At 34.6% G+C, this 15,000-nt stretch overlaps 1 protein-coding gene across 2 annotated transcripts in view; it reads left to right on the top strand.

The window, feature by feature from the left end:
• Positions 1–15,000, top strand: part of LOC133195542 (uncharacterized) — a 30,700-nt gene that overhangs the window by 5,407 nt on the left and 10,293 nt on the right. The window contains exons 1-2 of one of the 2 annotated variants that reach the window (XM_061331416.1): positions 4,264–4,421; positions 13,960–14,026. In XM_061331416.1, coding sequence (XP_061187400.1) covers positions 4,341–4,421; positions 13,960–14,026 — 148 coding nt within the window. In that variant the 5' untranslated portion in view covers positions 4,264–4,340. Of the gene's footprint in view, positions 1–4,263; positions 4,422–13,959; positions 14,027–15,000 lie in introns of those variants that run through there. The other variant, XM_061331415.1, reaches the window with a different exon arrangement.

Below are 15,000 nucleotides of genomic sequence, written 5' to 3'. Positions count from 1 at the left end.
ATTAGCTTTTTTCAAATAATATGTTTGAACTCTGGCCTAAGGTTGTTAGTTAAAACACAATGGTTCAAAGGTAGAAGAATTGAGGAAACATTTAATGTTTTTGATGATTTTAAAATGAGAGCATTATTTTGTACATACTTTTGAGGACCGTGTTTTAACATGTTTAACAATTTCATTCATGAAATTTTCTAAATTGACTTTTCTTGTAAATTACCAGATTAATCCATAAAATTTTCATCAGTTATATTGGTCACTCACTTAAAATCGGAGAACAGGGGTGTTTTCACTGCCATCTTTTACATTATGATGAAGTCACAGTACTTATTTATTGATAAGTCACAGTGCTTTATGATGAAGTCACAGTGCTTTATGATGAAGTCACAGTGCTTAATGATGAAGTCACAGTGCTTTATGATGAAGTCACTGTGCTTTATGATGATGAAGTCACTGTGTCTGATGATGAAGTCACAGTGCTGAATGATGAAGTCACTGTGCCTGATGATGAAGTCACTATGCTTAATGATGAAGTCACAGTGCTTTGCGATGAAGACACTGAGCTTTATGTTGAAGTCACAGTGCTTTGTGATGAAGTCACTGCTTTATGTTGAAGTCGCTTAGAAGTCGCTTTTTTATAACCCCCTAACTTAATTTTTTTCTTTATTAAAATATGTAAAGCAGGAGGATGATTTATAAAAAAAACTTTCACTGTTTAATTAACTGCACAGGAGGTTTTACTCAGAATCTTGTTCAGTCTTATGGAATGTTCTTAAATCTGAGAGGAAGTGATACCTTTAAGTAATTATGAAGAATGCCATGGGGTGTCTTCAATATGGACAGCCAGATGGGAGTGAAGAACTAAACTAAGTGTTATAGAGGGGGAAAAGTTTACAGAAGAGGAGGGCTCTGATATAAACATATATATATTGTGGCAGGGAGGGGTGAAAAGAAGAACTTTGATGTTAATTATCCTCCTGGTTTTATGGCAGAGAAATTTTACCAGCTGTAAAAGAGAGAGTGAGAGAAAGAGAAATGGAGAGAGAGAAAGAGAGAGAGAGAAATGGGAAGAGAGAGATCGAGAGAATAGCTTGCAGTAGTGGGAGAAGTTAATGCTTTATCTTATTACAGAGGGATTTTTTTTAATTGTGAGAAGGAAGCCAATTGAGGTCTTTTAAGAGTTGATATCTTTAACTTGACCTTGGTGCTCTTTCTGTAAAACTGAATTAGTTTGAGAGGAGTTTATACACATGCCTCTTGTCTCTGCTTTTAATTCAGATATGGTTGAGTGATGTTACAGGGCTGATGCTATGAAGACATGGGTTTGTAATTGATGCTCTTGTATTAGGGCAGGTGATCTGTGCTTTGGAACAAATTGAATGACTTCCAAAAGTTCATTAAAGCAGCATCTTACTTTTCCAAAAAAATTAAAAAATTACAGGAAAGAGAGAGACACATAGCTTGAAAAATAGGGGGATTATAAAAGCATAAAATTTTATTTTTTGATACAGGTGTTTCATTGTCATGTGGAATTTCATTAAGATAGAGGCATGATTAGTAACACTGAGTTAGTTATTCACGTGGCTGTCACAATTATTCTGTACACACTCACTGTCAGGCCGGCTCTTGATTTGTGTCAATGTTACCGAGGTGGTTTGTGGTTATGACAAAGTGTGTCGGTTTGTTTGTTCATTAAGTAGTTATAATAGCTTGTAGACACAATTTTATTAACGTAGCACATAAATTGTGGACGTTATGAAGCAATCTCTGTGTTTACTTTGAAAATAAGCACTGGTTGAAGAATTTCGAGTACAAATTACAACGTGAATTAGAAAAAAGAAAATCTTTTCTATTAAGTTCTGAGGTTATTGACTTTTGTAGGTACTTTTGTAAGTACAGTGTGATACACTGAATTAAGTAATAAAGAGATGTGAGTCACTGACATGGGACACACAATGTCTGATTTATATAATATAATCCCACAGACCTCTGAGAAAAATTTTTATCAAAAACACCATACTGTATACAGTGAATTTTCCCCCCTGTTTTATTTTCGCCCCTCAGGCGAATTTAAAATGGGGTGAATTCAAATCAAACAGTATCTTTAACGCAACTGTGTCTCAACTGGGTGAATTTAAAATCAGGCAAAATTATTAGAAGGTGTGAGAGGGCCAAAATAACCCTGTATACTATAAATCATTTTTTATTTGTGAGAATTTTATTTTCTCATAATTATGCATGGCTCCTGGCTTGCGAAATATTTAATTCCCACATATTTATTATTATAAAAGATTATATATTAAAACAAAGTCAAAATTCATGAAAATTTTGTTTTGCTTTTAAATAACAAGTGACTCTCTCACGAAAAGAAGATGTTGCGAAAATTTGATGATCTACAGCACAGTATTCATATGAATATTGGCGCTGGATGCTTCTAGCGTCTGTTTGTTTGGAAACAGGAATAATTTCCCCATTAAAACTTGGTCTATACGGAAAAAAGTTAGGTTTTTTAAAGTTGAAACTCTGCTCCTTTTAGATTGATTGAATTTCATTATTTTGTAATAGACATCATGTAATGTATCTTAAGTTATTTATATACGTGGCAGTTTTTAGCTGTTCAAGATGGAGAGAAGGTGTGTTACAAATGCGAGGGACTGAAACCTAGGCTAGGTGAAATCTCAGGTGTTCTCTGTTGTACCTACCAGTGTGAACTGACTGGTTCTGATATTATCTTTTTGAGGTGACAGTTTTCTGGACCTGTTCTTGACTCATGCTAAGGGTTTCATTGAGTCTCTGATTTATTTTGCACATGTATAGCGCTTTCAATGATCACATCAAGTTTTAAATTAGTTGATGAGCAAATTGACAAATTGAATCTTCAAAAAGATAAAGAAATAACAAAACATGACTGTATTAAAATTGTTAGCTTATTGTATGTTATGATATTTACATATCAATTAAGTGTAATCAGATTTTCTCTTTTTGTTTTTCCTGTGGCTCTGAAAACATATAGCCATGCACTGATCATGTTGATAAATATTATGTCATATTGAAGTTATGTATTGAACAGTTTAGAATTTGAAGTTTGAAACTTTTCCTTATCGGGTAATCTTTGTGAGTCTTTAATAACCAACCAACGTAAATTTTTCACAGCAGTTGTCCCTCTTAGTCAAAAAATGAGCACACACAATTTAGAGTGATGTCCCTTGATTTCTCAGTAAACCTGTTATAATTAATGAGCTGATGTCACGGTATATTTTTTATGCCTGGGGGACACGCTGATTAAAGCAGAGAGAATTTTTTTTTTTTTAAATCTCACAACAATTTGTACCTGTGGAGAATTTTTGTGTGTGGAAGGAATTGATTTCCTTTTTTTGGGATTAAAAGGAATTCTTAAGGTTGTGTTTAGTTATGACATGGTGTAGGTGCAAGATTCCTGTGGTTTTTCACTGCGTTTTGATCATCAAATTTTTGTGAGGACTTTTACGCACACACTTGGCCATGTTCATCTTCTGTTGAAAAGGACAAAAAAGACATATTTGTTTATATATTGATTATTTTGTACTCATGATATAGGTCTGACACGTTTTGTGAACAAACTTGATTTTTTTGAGACAAGCCTTCTTCTCCCAATATATTCATGTGTCACCTTTTCATTGTGGATTTCATGTGTGTGATTGAGGAATTGTTAAATGCAGGAACCATGTCAAATTAAACGTTGTTTTTGAATATCCTGAATATTTCATGGGAGCTGGAGCGTTGGATATGTGTATCAATTTCAGGTCGCTGGCCCATTGTTAAACAGGAATATTTATTTTACAGCTACTTCTGAATGATCTGAATACACATTATAAAAGTCACAGGAATTTTATAGCTCCTCCTAAACACCACTCAACTTTGTGTGCATTTTTTTTTCTATATTTCGGGAGTAAAACAATACATTGACTGTCTTTAATATATGTTTACTTATTAAGACGAGCTCTGGAAATTTAAATTTTATCTCATTAGGTACCAACAGGTTAGGGAAGATAAGGACAGGTATACTTGTTCTGTCTCCTAGACTGAGCCGATAAACCATTTTAACCTCCGAGATAGGCTGGCACAGCGTCTATATACTTTAACGAGAGAAAGCAAACTGTTAATGTGACTGTGCAAACCTACCGAAAAACTGTTGACATTTCATTATTTCTTCAGAAGGTACTTACACAAGGTGACACAGGCGTTAGGTGTTTTTATATCAATATGTTAATTCTAGGATGTAGTTCTTGGGAAAAGAGTGGCGCAATCCTGTGTTGACATTTTTGTTATTTCTTGGGGATTAAATGTAAAAACTTTCTACAGAAACCATGATCCAAGCAGGAAACCTGAATATTGTCCAAATCGGAGGAGGACGAGTAAAGGGCAAGGTCGTTCGAGGTCGATCTAAGGTATAATATAAATTATAATAATGCCTCTTATTGCAATCACTGAATGATATGGAGTATCTCAATATTTAACACTTTGCTATGATTTGCATATTACAAACTACAAATTTGGAAGGTAGATATTCATACAGACATGATGTTTAAAATTATGAGTACATCATTGGTACACATACTTCAATGATGTCTCAATTACATGGAGAATATTGAATATGGATAGTTTGATACTGATAAATTAATTCCGGACTCCACTTTCAAACTTGTGATGTTTTAAGTAGTTCATTACAAAGCATTTTCCATTTACCCTTTATTAATTATAATTGCTGTTTTAATTAAATTGATAGTGTGGAATCGCAGACATCCTGTTTTGTAGATGTAATCTAGTGCATGAAAATATTCTGCATATTTTACAATGTCAAGCCCTCTTGAACTGATTTATACAGTGACAACACACAGTGACAATTTAAATAGGAAGTCTTACTAATCCAAAGTTTATTGTACTTCACTGATAAAGGCCAAATCTTTTTCCTGAATAAAAGGAATAATTACATTAAAAACATCCCTACTTCCTATCTTACTAAAAATGTAATCTATTATGTGAGCTAAATTGTCGAGTTCAAAATTATGTCACTTCCTCCTGTGAAATTTAGGCAAAACATTAAAAATATAGATAAAATAATCTTTTTGCAATTTTTATTTTTTTTTCCTAACATGTTATAAATGTCTAACTTAAATTGTACAGAAATTATACCTAGGCATCTAAACCTTGAGGACAAGTTTCCTGCTCAGATTTTTAGACAACCTATCAAAGAAAGGCTTAGTCGTGTTAAAACGGATAAAATTATTGATTACCTCAATCAGAACGACGTTATTTTAAGAGGCCAGAGAGTTTTTTTTTCTTCAGAGGAATCAATATCGAGTACAGTTTGTTATTAAACCTGCGTGAGTGTGAACCAAAGAACTAGTTTTTTTTTTCATTCACCACAGCAGATTTCTAACTAATACTCTGATAACAGGACAGATAAACTGAGTATAGGATTTATTTCTATGGTTCTTTATGAATGTTTTGAAGGAGGGAAAAAATCTTGAGCATATGAATTAATATAGACTATTAGTCTATATTAGTATAAAAACATGAAGGTCTCACTGATCAAAACTATGTATTGGGGTGACAATAAATAATTCATGCAATAGTGACTCATCTAGAATTAACGAATCTTGTATACTCTTTGATAACCTTAGTTCTTTAATTAAACAGTGTGGTTTTTAATTATTTTAATGATCAATGTAATGTATAAACTCTTAACTTAAAGTTATTTTATTCATTTTTCATTATTATTCCTGTCAGCATCCTAATGCATTATAAGTGAAGTAGCAAATCCATAAATTCTGCCTGGAACCTTATGCCCCAAGTATTTCCTGAAGAGAAAAGAGTCCAAACTTAGTAAATTCGTCCAAGATATAAATAGGCTCCTCTTCCTTCCAAATCTTCCCACACTAAGAGGAAACAGCGGCTCACCTGTGACCTTTTTTATCCCCCTTACCTGTGACCTGATTCCTCTCTGATTGAGAGCTGTTTAATTGTGCTGTTGATGTGGCCCTTTATCAGTCAGATCCGGTGGTTTGCTGCTTGTTTAAGATAACTTCTAATGACTCTTACCTCCTGATAGAATAACATGATAGACACAGATAGCTCGGGGACTAAGTGGCTGCTACTGATTTAGACACCAGGGGAAGGGGTTTATCTGTGGAAAACAGTAAACTAGTGTTTGTAAAGAAGCTTAACTCTGGTCAAAGTCTAACTATATGTGGCAATTCCATAGAGACCCCTGTAGAGTTTGTGAGACAGAGCTGGTCAAAGTCTGTCCAAACTTGCAGAAGCCATTGCATCCTGTAATCTGGAGTAAGGTGGTTATGATTTTAGAGTTATCTGTGGGTACTCACCTGCAGTAGGAAGAGATGGTTGACAACAGATTTTGACATGAGACTTTTAAATATTCAGGTGCAAATACAATGATGTGACAATCTTTTTTGTTGCAGAGGGTCACATCTCAGGGGCTGACAAATCCCATTGCCCGACGCCCGGGACTAGTGAATTTTGGGGACGGGCAAGTGAATTCTTATTAGCCACTTGCCCGAGGGCAAATGACTTTTTCAAGAAAAAAAAAATAATAAGTCTTAGTTTAAGTGGAAATTGGCGCTTGCAATAATCATTCTTTTGTCTTCCTACTTTTCATAGTTTATGGTGGGGCAAGTAAAAATTCAGGTAGGGCAAGTTAATTTTGACCATGTACTAGCCCATGGACAAGTAATTGAAAAATCTATTTGTCAGCCCCTGCATCTATAAGTTTAATGTAAGAAGGGTGATTGGATGCAGGTGATTAGGAAATATGAATAATTAAATGCTGTATTTTTACTTTAAAAAGATACCTATTGGTTACTAATTTTTTACTTTAACAAGTTAAGAGTTATTAAAGGTTTGGACAAAATTGACAGAGTTTGATAAAGTTTCTTTCTTTTTTTTTTGGTTCTTGAATCAACAAAGTCAAACTTAAACAGATTTCATCAAACTTGCTACAGACCTAGCATGATAAACCTCATGGAAGTATGTTTTAAAATAGTTAATGAAATGATGTAAACAAGGAATTAGAGCTATGATAAGTTGATTATCAACTGGGACATGAAGTAGATAAGGACTGTTTCCGATGAATGATGGATCACTGTTTGCCAGGCTTTAATACTGTGTGATAATTCTTTCCCATTTCCTGCAGTGTGACAATTGGATCAGAGGACATGATGTGTTACACAGAGTTACATGATTCAGTACACAGGGTTATATGATTGTGATGATGTGTTACACAGGCTTAGGTGTGGGTTATAGTCTGGTCTACATATAATGACCACTCTACACAAAACTGACCCTGGCTCTAAACAAGATACTGACCGAGGTTGACACGGGTGATGGACGTGCTTGTCTCGTCTGTCTATCAGGAAGTTATAATGCACATATGACTGAGTTACCTGATTATTACCAGTAAATTTATTGATGTGCTGGCTTTTCACACATTGATAGATTATTATAACTGTGCTTTTTAACACTGGGAACATACTGGTTCAGTCACTGATATGATATCCTGAAATTTAAGCCATAAAACACACACACAACTTTTTTTTTTTATGTCAGAGCTCTATAATAACAAACCCTGAAGTGGAAAAAAATAAACTCAGTTAAATTTTAAATGAGATTGATCTAAGACTCACTTTAATACAGCAGTAACTAAGATTCTATAGTGTACTACTTGTTGTTTAGGAAGCTTTATTTCTTAACTGATCAGAAGACTAAGTCTGAGGAAGGAAGTACTTTAACTAAGGGTTGGAAATGTTAGTACTTATAGCCAATAGAAGTCCCCTGTGATATAAGTTACTTAGGTCTGGAGTGGACAGGTGGTGTGTGGTTCAGAGATTAATTAAGTTACACAAGGATTTGAGTGGATTAACTACCAGTGTTGACCACAGGAAATCTATAGATATACAAGGTATGTGACCTGTTAGGTTGTGGTCAGGAGGTTGTTACACAAAAGTACACCAAAACAGGGTAACATTTGTCTAACAGGAATCTGAAAAATTTCTCTGTTTCATTTCTTATTTTAAAGGCTTTAGGTCATGTGTACCTTTTAACATGCCATGTAAACATAAGTGATATTGTCTTGGCAATACAATGTTCATGTTAAGCTAGAGAGAGCACTGGATAGGTTGAAAAAACAAAAAATTCTTTGTAGTGTTTCAAAATAAACTAGACATTGAAACAAGGCTATTTATACGATAAACTGAAATCTGACAAGAGGCTTTTCTTTACCCATTTCAGTTAGTATATTTAAAGAAATTCCTCAATATTGCTTGCTGAATTTAAAAATGTGTTTATTTGCGGCCAGCTTTCTTTAAGACCCCCCCCCCCCCCCAGTCATAAGTTTTACATCTGAATTCTTAAGTCTAGGGGGTCTTCAGTTTAATAGTGATCATGACTGTACAATATAGTGCATCTTTTGTCATCTGCATAACTGTATAATGCAGCACATCTTTTGTCATCTAAGCTTATTTTTAATAACTACTTGAAGTCAACCACTTCCTTACTTCGTGTAAATGTATCCACAGGCTAAAAGAAAGGCCAGGCCTTAGGGATTAAGCTCTAAACACTAATGAACATTAATTGTTTTTTGGACTTTAATAAAATTGCTTCATATAAAGGTGTACATATTGAATTTATCTAGCCCATTTTCAATATGGGGTACCTCAGAGCTGCTATATTTCCCAGGGAAAATGTTCAGAGACAATGAAGTATTAGTGAACAGAAATCATTGTAAGTTGTTTACTTACATTGGAGAAAACATGCAAATAATGTATTCATATACTTTAATTATATTAATCTGATATAATGTTATGTATTACAAATTATGCAATCAATTATTCTATCTTACATCTAAGACTGGCAGATCACTCTTACTGCATAATACTTATCCATGAAATTGGAACTCTTCAGTGAGCAGTGTTTAAAGCTTCTTTAATACTGTAAACAGGCTATTATACTGTAAACAGGCAATAATACTGTAAACATGCAATAATATTGTAAACAGGCAGTGATATGGTAAACAGGCAGTAATACTGTAAACATGCCAATACTGTTGACCAACTCTCCTTTGCATGAGACATGTTTGCCAGTGAGCAAGGATGGAGAAATCAAAAACTTTGTCACAGAGGACAAGATAATTTCTGTAACAGTCTTCTTAGTTGTTCCATTAACTTAAAGGGTAGTAACTCTGCTACACAATACTTGGTAATTATTATTGGTGAGGGACTTATCTTCTGAGGTGTGATTATGAAGCTGGCACCCCAGTCAGCAAGAAGAGTAGTCAGCCAAAACTCAAAAGGGGGGGGGGGATAACTGCGGGTCTTAAAAACTGGGATGGACAACAAAAGTCTCTGGTTGTCTATCCCCATTTTTTTAGGTCAGTGAGCTGCAGCCCTGCACTGAAAGAGGGGGGGGGGGGGTCCATCAGGGCTAGCCAAAGAATACAGGAGCAATACAGTAAGTGGATAAATAATGAATTTATAAAATTTCAAATATATTTTCAACTTTTAATAAATGAGTGTCATGATTGTACCACTACAGAACCTCTCATATCTGATAGCTTTTATGAGTATAATTTTAAAATATAATTTTTAATATTAGTTTAAAAAAAGAAAGAAAAAAAACAGGTCCAAACCTCCTCCTCCATTCTAGATCAGTTTGACTGGCAAATGATAAATACCTAATCTGATACCCCTGCATGACTTGTCATAATGAATGATACAATTCAAGGGGAGTAACTCTACATTGCTGTCTAATTAAAGGACCACAACTGTTGATGTTTCTGGTGACACAGTACAGCTTGACAGAATCTGGATCATTAGTTGACATCGTACTGTCTGTAAGTTTTGTATTGATTTCAGGTATATTGACCCTAATTTATAGACGTCACTTATCACCTGTGTGTTGCAACCTTGGACTTGTGTCAAAGGAGTAAAAACACAAAAGCTAATTTGCATGTGGTATGTGATAAAATAAGCTTCATTTGAGGGTTACACAGTATTGGAACATGTTAATAACCCTGTATCAGGCAGGTATTGACCACTGTTTATGTTTGTGGTTTAAATTTTCTGCCAAGAAATGTCATTATAGTAAAGCTCATTGATAAATACCGTCACAGGTGACTGATTCTGAATTAATGAGCTACACCTGATGAATTTCAACTGTCCTGAATGCCACACTTCTACCTGGATATAAAATGCGCCAAAATTTTAGACTCAGCTGATGAAAATTAAAAAAAAAAAGATAGTGAACTGTTTATAAAAGCTGTGCTTAAGGTGGCTGGTGCCAAAGTGAAGGAGGCCTGAAGAGTTACTTCAGTTACTTCCTGTTTATGAACCCTGACCTACAAACAAGTTCTCAGTGGGTTAAGGGGCTGTGAATTCTCAGGGACAGAGGGGTGAGAGACTGGGAGGTGCCGTGGCAAGGTGAGATATAAATAGACAGGTCTGGTTGACAGAGTCAGCGAGAGTTCTGTGACACACATATCTGTCAATACTGTGTTATACAATGTTGATGTTTTGTAAAATCCGATTATCTATGGAAGTCTGTTTTGTATAGGATTATCGTGTTATCAGGTGTTTATAGAGTGTACAATCTCACACTGGATTATAACTTTGTAAACACTTGAAAATCAAAGAGAAAACAGTACTATATCAAGAAAGAACATTCTAGTATTTGCTGCAGACTACTTTTTGACATATAAGTATCACAACCTGCAAATAATGGACCTCATTCAAAACAAATATGCAAGTTATTATTACACAATCAAATATTGATGAAGAAATACTTAATAATTAGAAATGTGTTTATAAAGTTATGGGGGGATGGTTTATTTTTACGATAGCTGTTTACCCTAACTTTTTATTATTTGGCTAAACATGTGCATATAAGATGAAGTAAATACTACAGTGTACACTGAGTGTTATGTAAAGATCACCTTTTTATCAACATTAAAGTTAGCAGTCAAGGACCTGAATTTTTAAATAGAATACTGGTAGCTGTTTACAGTCGCACTGACAGGCCAAGTGGTAATAGGGTGCTTCAGAGTTAAAGGTTGGTGGTTCCTAACTTCAAATCAAATACTTATTTGTATTTTTTTGTGATAATGAATGATTATATTTCACTGGGTTCCAATTTTTGTGGATTTCATGGATATATATTTGATTTCCCTATGAATGAAAAACCTCAAAAAAATTTTATCTATTGGCCTGAGTTATTTGCCCCTGAAGTTATGTCTCAATGGAACCTAAGTGTAAAATTTACTAGGCAGTTTGCAAAAATTGGTCTCATAATTATCCATGAATTCTGAAATGATAACTACTGTTGCTGTTCAAGTGTAGGTGTTAGATAGCATAAAAAAAAGAACTAGTATGCAGCAAATTTAAACGTTATAAGTTCAGCAGGTCAAAACTGGAGGGACTTGATAGCCTCTCATTTGTAATTCTGACCTCATCCTCCTGTTTTAATTCTGTATCAAACCTTGACGAGTCCATTCATTTTGTTCATGTCAGAATGGAAAGTGTAGAGCGGTTTATGATATTGACTACAAATTAACTGAGTTTGGCCTTGTCAGTTTAAATTCCTACAAAGGATGAGAGGTTGTGGATAAAAATTTGATGAATTGCCTATTAATAATCATGTTATACCTTCCCAAGGGGCTGTTCACTTGTTAAATTTGGGCTGGAGATGAAGAAAAAGAGATGCAATGCCTGTAACAGATTTCATTTGCCAAAGCATTGAGAATGTGTTTTTATAGGAACTAAATTGCTGATGGTTGAACATTATAATGAAGCTGGAATGCTTAAAAGTTAATACGAATATCTTCAGTTTTGGGTCAGTCTCCAGGGATTCAGTCAAACCTCTGGAACAGTGGGGAACTCTGATTTACAACATTTAGAGATATTCTCGAGTCAGAGTAAGATTCACAATCACTGTAAGGTCAGGATATTTAATTGACTCGCTTTGATTTATCCCGAATTTTCTACACATCCATGTAAATGTAATAGTAAAGTTCAATTGTTTGTGAGCAGAATCCAAATGTATGTAATTTCCCAATCATGACAAGGAGCACACGGTGGGTGTGACTGGTTGGCAGGGGATGCTCACTCCTCCATGGCACCTGATCCCATCTCTGATGTTTTAGAGGTCCGTGTTTGCTCTGCTCCAAAATTTATATTGTTTAATGGACTTTTGAGCTTGAATACTGTTAGTCATCTAAATGTATTTCATGTTCCCACAGTAAGTAATACAGCAGCATTACAAACTTGTACCTGGTTACCTGCCCTTTAGACTTTTGTTCTCTGTGTATACCACACACTGCCATCCTGAGTTACTTCACTCAGCCTCGGGGCCCCCTCCTAAACGTTGCTGTGTAATGGAGAGCACCTTGGCCTAGCTGATCAGGCTCCTGATAAAGCAGTCATCAATAGCCAGCTATTACAGGTAGAAGATTAACTAGGTAGAAATTACAATTTGACTGTCCATCTCAATTTTTAAGGAATGTTTATTTCCTCTGTAATTGACTTGAGTCTTGCGGGACATTTTATGTATCATCATGCCTGTGAACGTAAACTCTAGTTTTCTGCATGGATGGATTGCTTTATAATGACAACAAATTTTGGACATGCTATATACTGTGATTATCATAAAGCCTGGAAAATAGGAATGTTGAAAAGGAATTTTTCACACTGTTGAAGCGAGTTAAAAATTTTTCCTTTGCAAAACCTGTCCCATTGTTGGTGAAATATGAAACACACTTCTAAATATTTGAAAGGACAATCTTAAGGCAAGTGCTAATGGTAAATATATAATGTACAAATACGATCTGAACTGACATATCTATAGATGACATATGGATTAACTTGTGTCATTGCTTCTATAATAGGTTCAGGTTAACCAACAACCATTGTAGATTTACAAAACCAACCGTCAGAAGATGAGAAATTACTGTGGTTTGCCTAGCTAGCATGAGCCATATTGTTTGGATGTCACCAAAAAAAAAAAAACACTTTAAACATTAAACGTAAAATGACCCCCCCCCCCCCCAAAAAAAAATGTTTTGTCCTAAATGCATTAATGACATAATAAAACCTTTGACCAGGTGCTACATTGAAAATTTTTGCAAAATATTTAACAGATAATTTACATGCATTTGAGCAATTTTAGAGGAATTTTACATATCACTTACATTCATTATTTTCCCTCCATACTCGTAATTCCCTTAATTTGAGTAAATTATGATTGTCATTAATAACAGTTTACACACGATTTAGAGGTATTTTTATGGTTTATTGAACAAAATGTGTCCAAGTTACAATTCTGTATTTCCTTAACGTGCTTCCATGTCTTTTGAGTTACATGGGGAAATGTTTCATTCTAGTAGTACTCGTTAGTACTCTTATAAGACGGAACTGTTTATAGCATGTTGAACATTTGTCTATATTTGTAACCTTTTGTGTTGTGGAATGGCTTTCTTAGACTATGTGTTAACAATATAAGGAAGGTTTTTACAAGAATAACAGCTTTTGAGTTTGAAAGTATTTCCTGTAAACTCTAAAAAAGAGTACTGTGCCTTTTTGGGAAAGGGATACATGTATTGGAGTGTTGAACAACAGATTGATAAATATAGAACTCTGTATTTAGTACTATAAACAGTACTGATGTAAGTACAGTAAACCGTATTCAACTCTGATGGGCAACTAAAAGACTTGCAGTGAGCAATTATTTTTCAACGACCTGGACTGATATTTTTTTTTTACTGTAATTTCTTTTAGTGTGTACAATGTCATTTTGAAAAAAAAGGTACTTGGAGGCTCCAAGAGTCTCAATACACTTTTCTTTAAAAATGAACTAATGATTTATAAATGTTTCCTTCAGCACAGAGATTTTCTCTTGATCAATTTTTTCTTTGTTTTTCAGAGCACAACTGCAGTTCCAGATAAACTGATGACAGATATGCAGACAGTGGAGAGACCAAAACTTACAGGTACTAAAGCAGGGTAACAGTGAACACTCTTATAATGAATTTACATGTACAACAAAAGTAATTATCATTCCCTATACTTATAAAAGGTATTAATATGAAGTTATTAGATAGGATGAATTATATTCACTTTGCTATAAGCATGTTTTACTGTATCATTCAACAACTAAGTCATAAAACCTCAAACTAGAAACTGAGATAGTCAATCAGCCCCCCCCCCCCCCCCAAAAAAAAAAAAAACCTCCAGCTAGAAAGTGAGAAAGTCATTAAGGCTCCCAAAACCACCAGCAAGAAACTCAGAGGTCCTTAAAGTAATTAAGACCCCAAAGCCTCCAGCTATATGAGAAAGTATAATTAAGGCCTCCAAAACCTCCAGCTAGAAACTGAGATAGTAATTAAGGCCCCCAAAACCTCCTGACCAGGTTGATTAGCTGTGAAAGTCATGTAGGCACCCACATCTCCAGATACTGGGTAATTTGAAAAATCATAAATTACCCATACACTTCAAAAGTTATTTGCCATTAAGGCTCTTAAGTATTGTATAAAGTTTATTTAGGTCATAAAGTTTTTGAGTTACATTTACTTTGTATATGATTCTCCAAATGATGTTGTGCCTTTAATGTAGCTGCATGTATTCTAAATTTATATGCATGTCTTTGGGAATTTTGTGTGCATGCTTGTTGTTTTGGGCTGTTGAAAGGTGACACCACCCCAGAAACTCCACTCCCGGACTACGAGGATGATACAGAAGACGTAGAACTCCGCCAGAAGCATTTTAGATTTGTTCGACAGTTCAGCAATGTTATCAGCAGCATTATTTCCATAGGTACCAAGTGCAGTGTGCTGTCTTTTGTCAAGCACTAAACTAGCACTTAGTAGAAGCACCTAGAATAAGCATAACTCTGACAGTTTGACAGTTCTTTTGCTATCTTCTACTTCAATAATATTAAAAATCATTTGCATACTATAAAACTAAA

This window comes from Saccostrea echinata, unplaced genomic scaffold (assembly GCF_033153115.1).
Source record: "Saccostrea echinata isolate AGI-Se365-2 ecotype Australia unplaced genomic scaffold, CSIRO_AGI_Sech_v1 ptg000029l, whole genome shotgun sequence".
Classification (NCBI taxonomy): domain Eukaryota; kingdom Metazoa; phylum Mollusca; class Bivalvia; order Ostreida; family Ostreidae; genus Saccostrea; species Saccostrea echinata.
The sequence above is the reverse complement of the archived record's forward strand: the minus strand, read 5'-3'. Positions and strand labels throughout refer to the sequence as shown.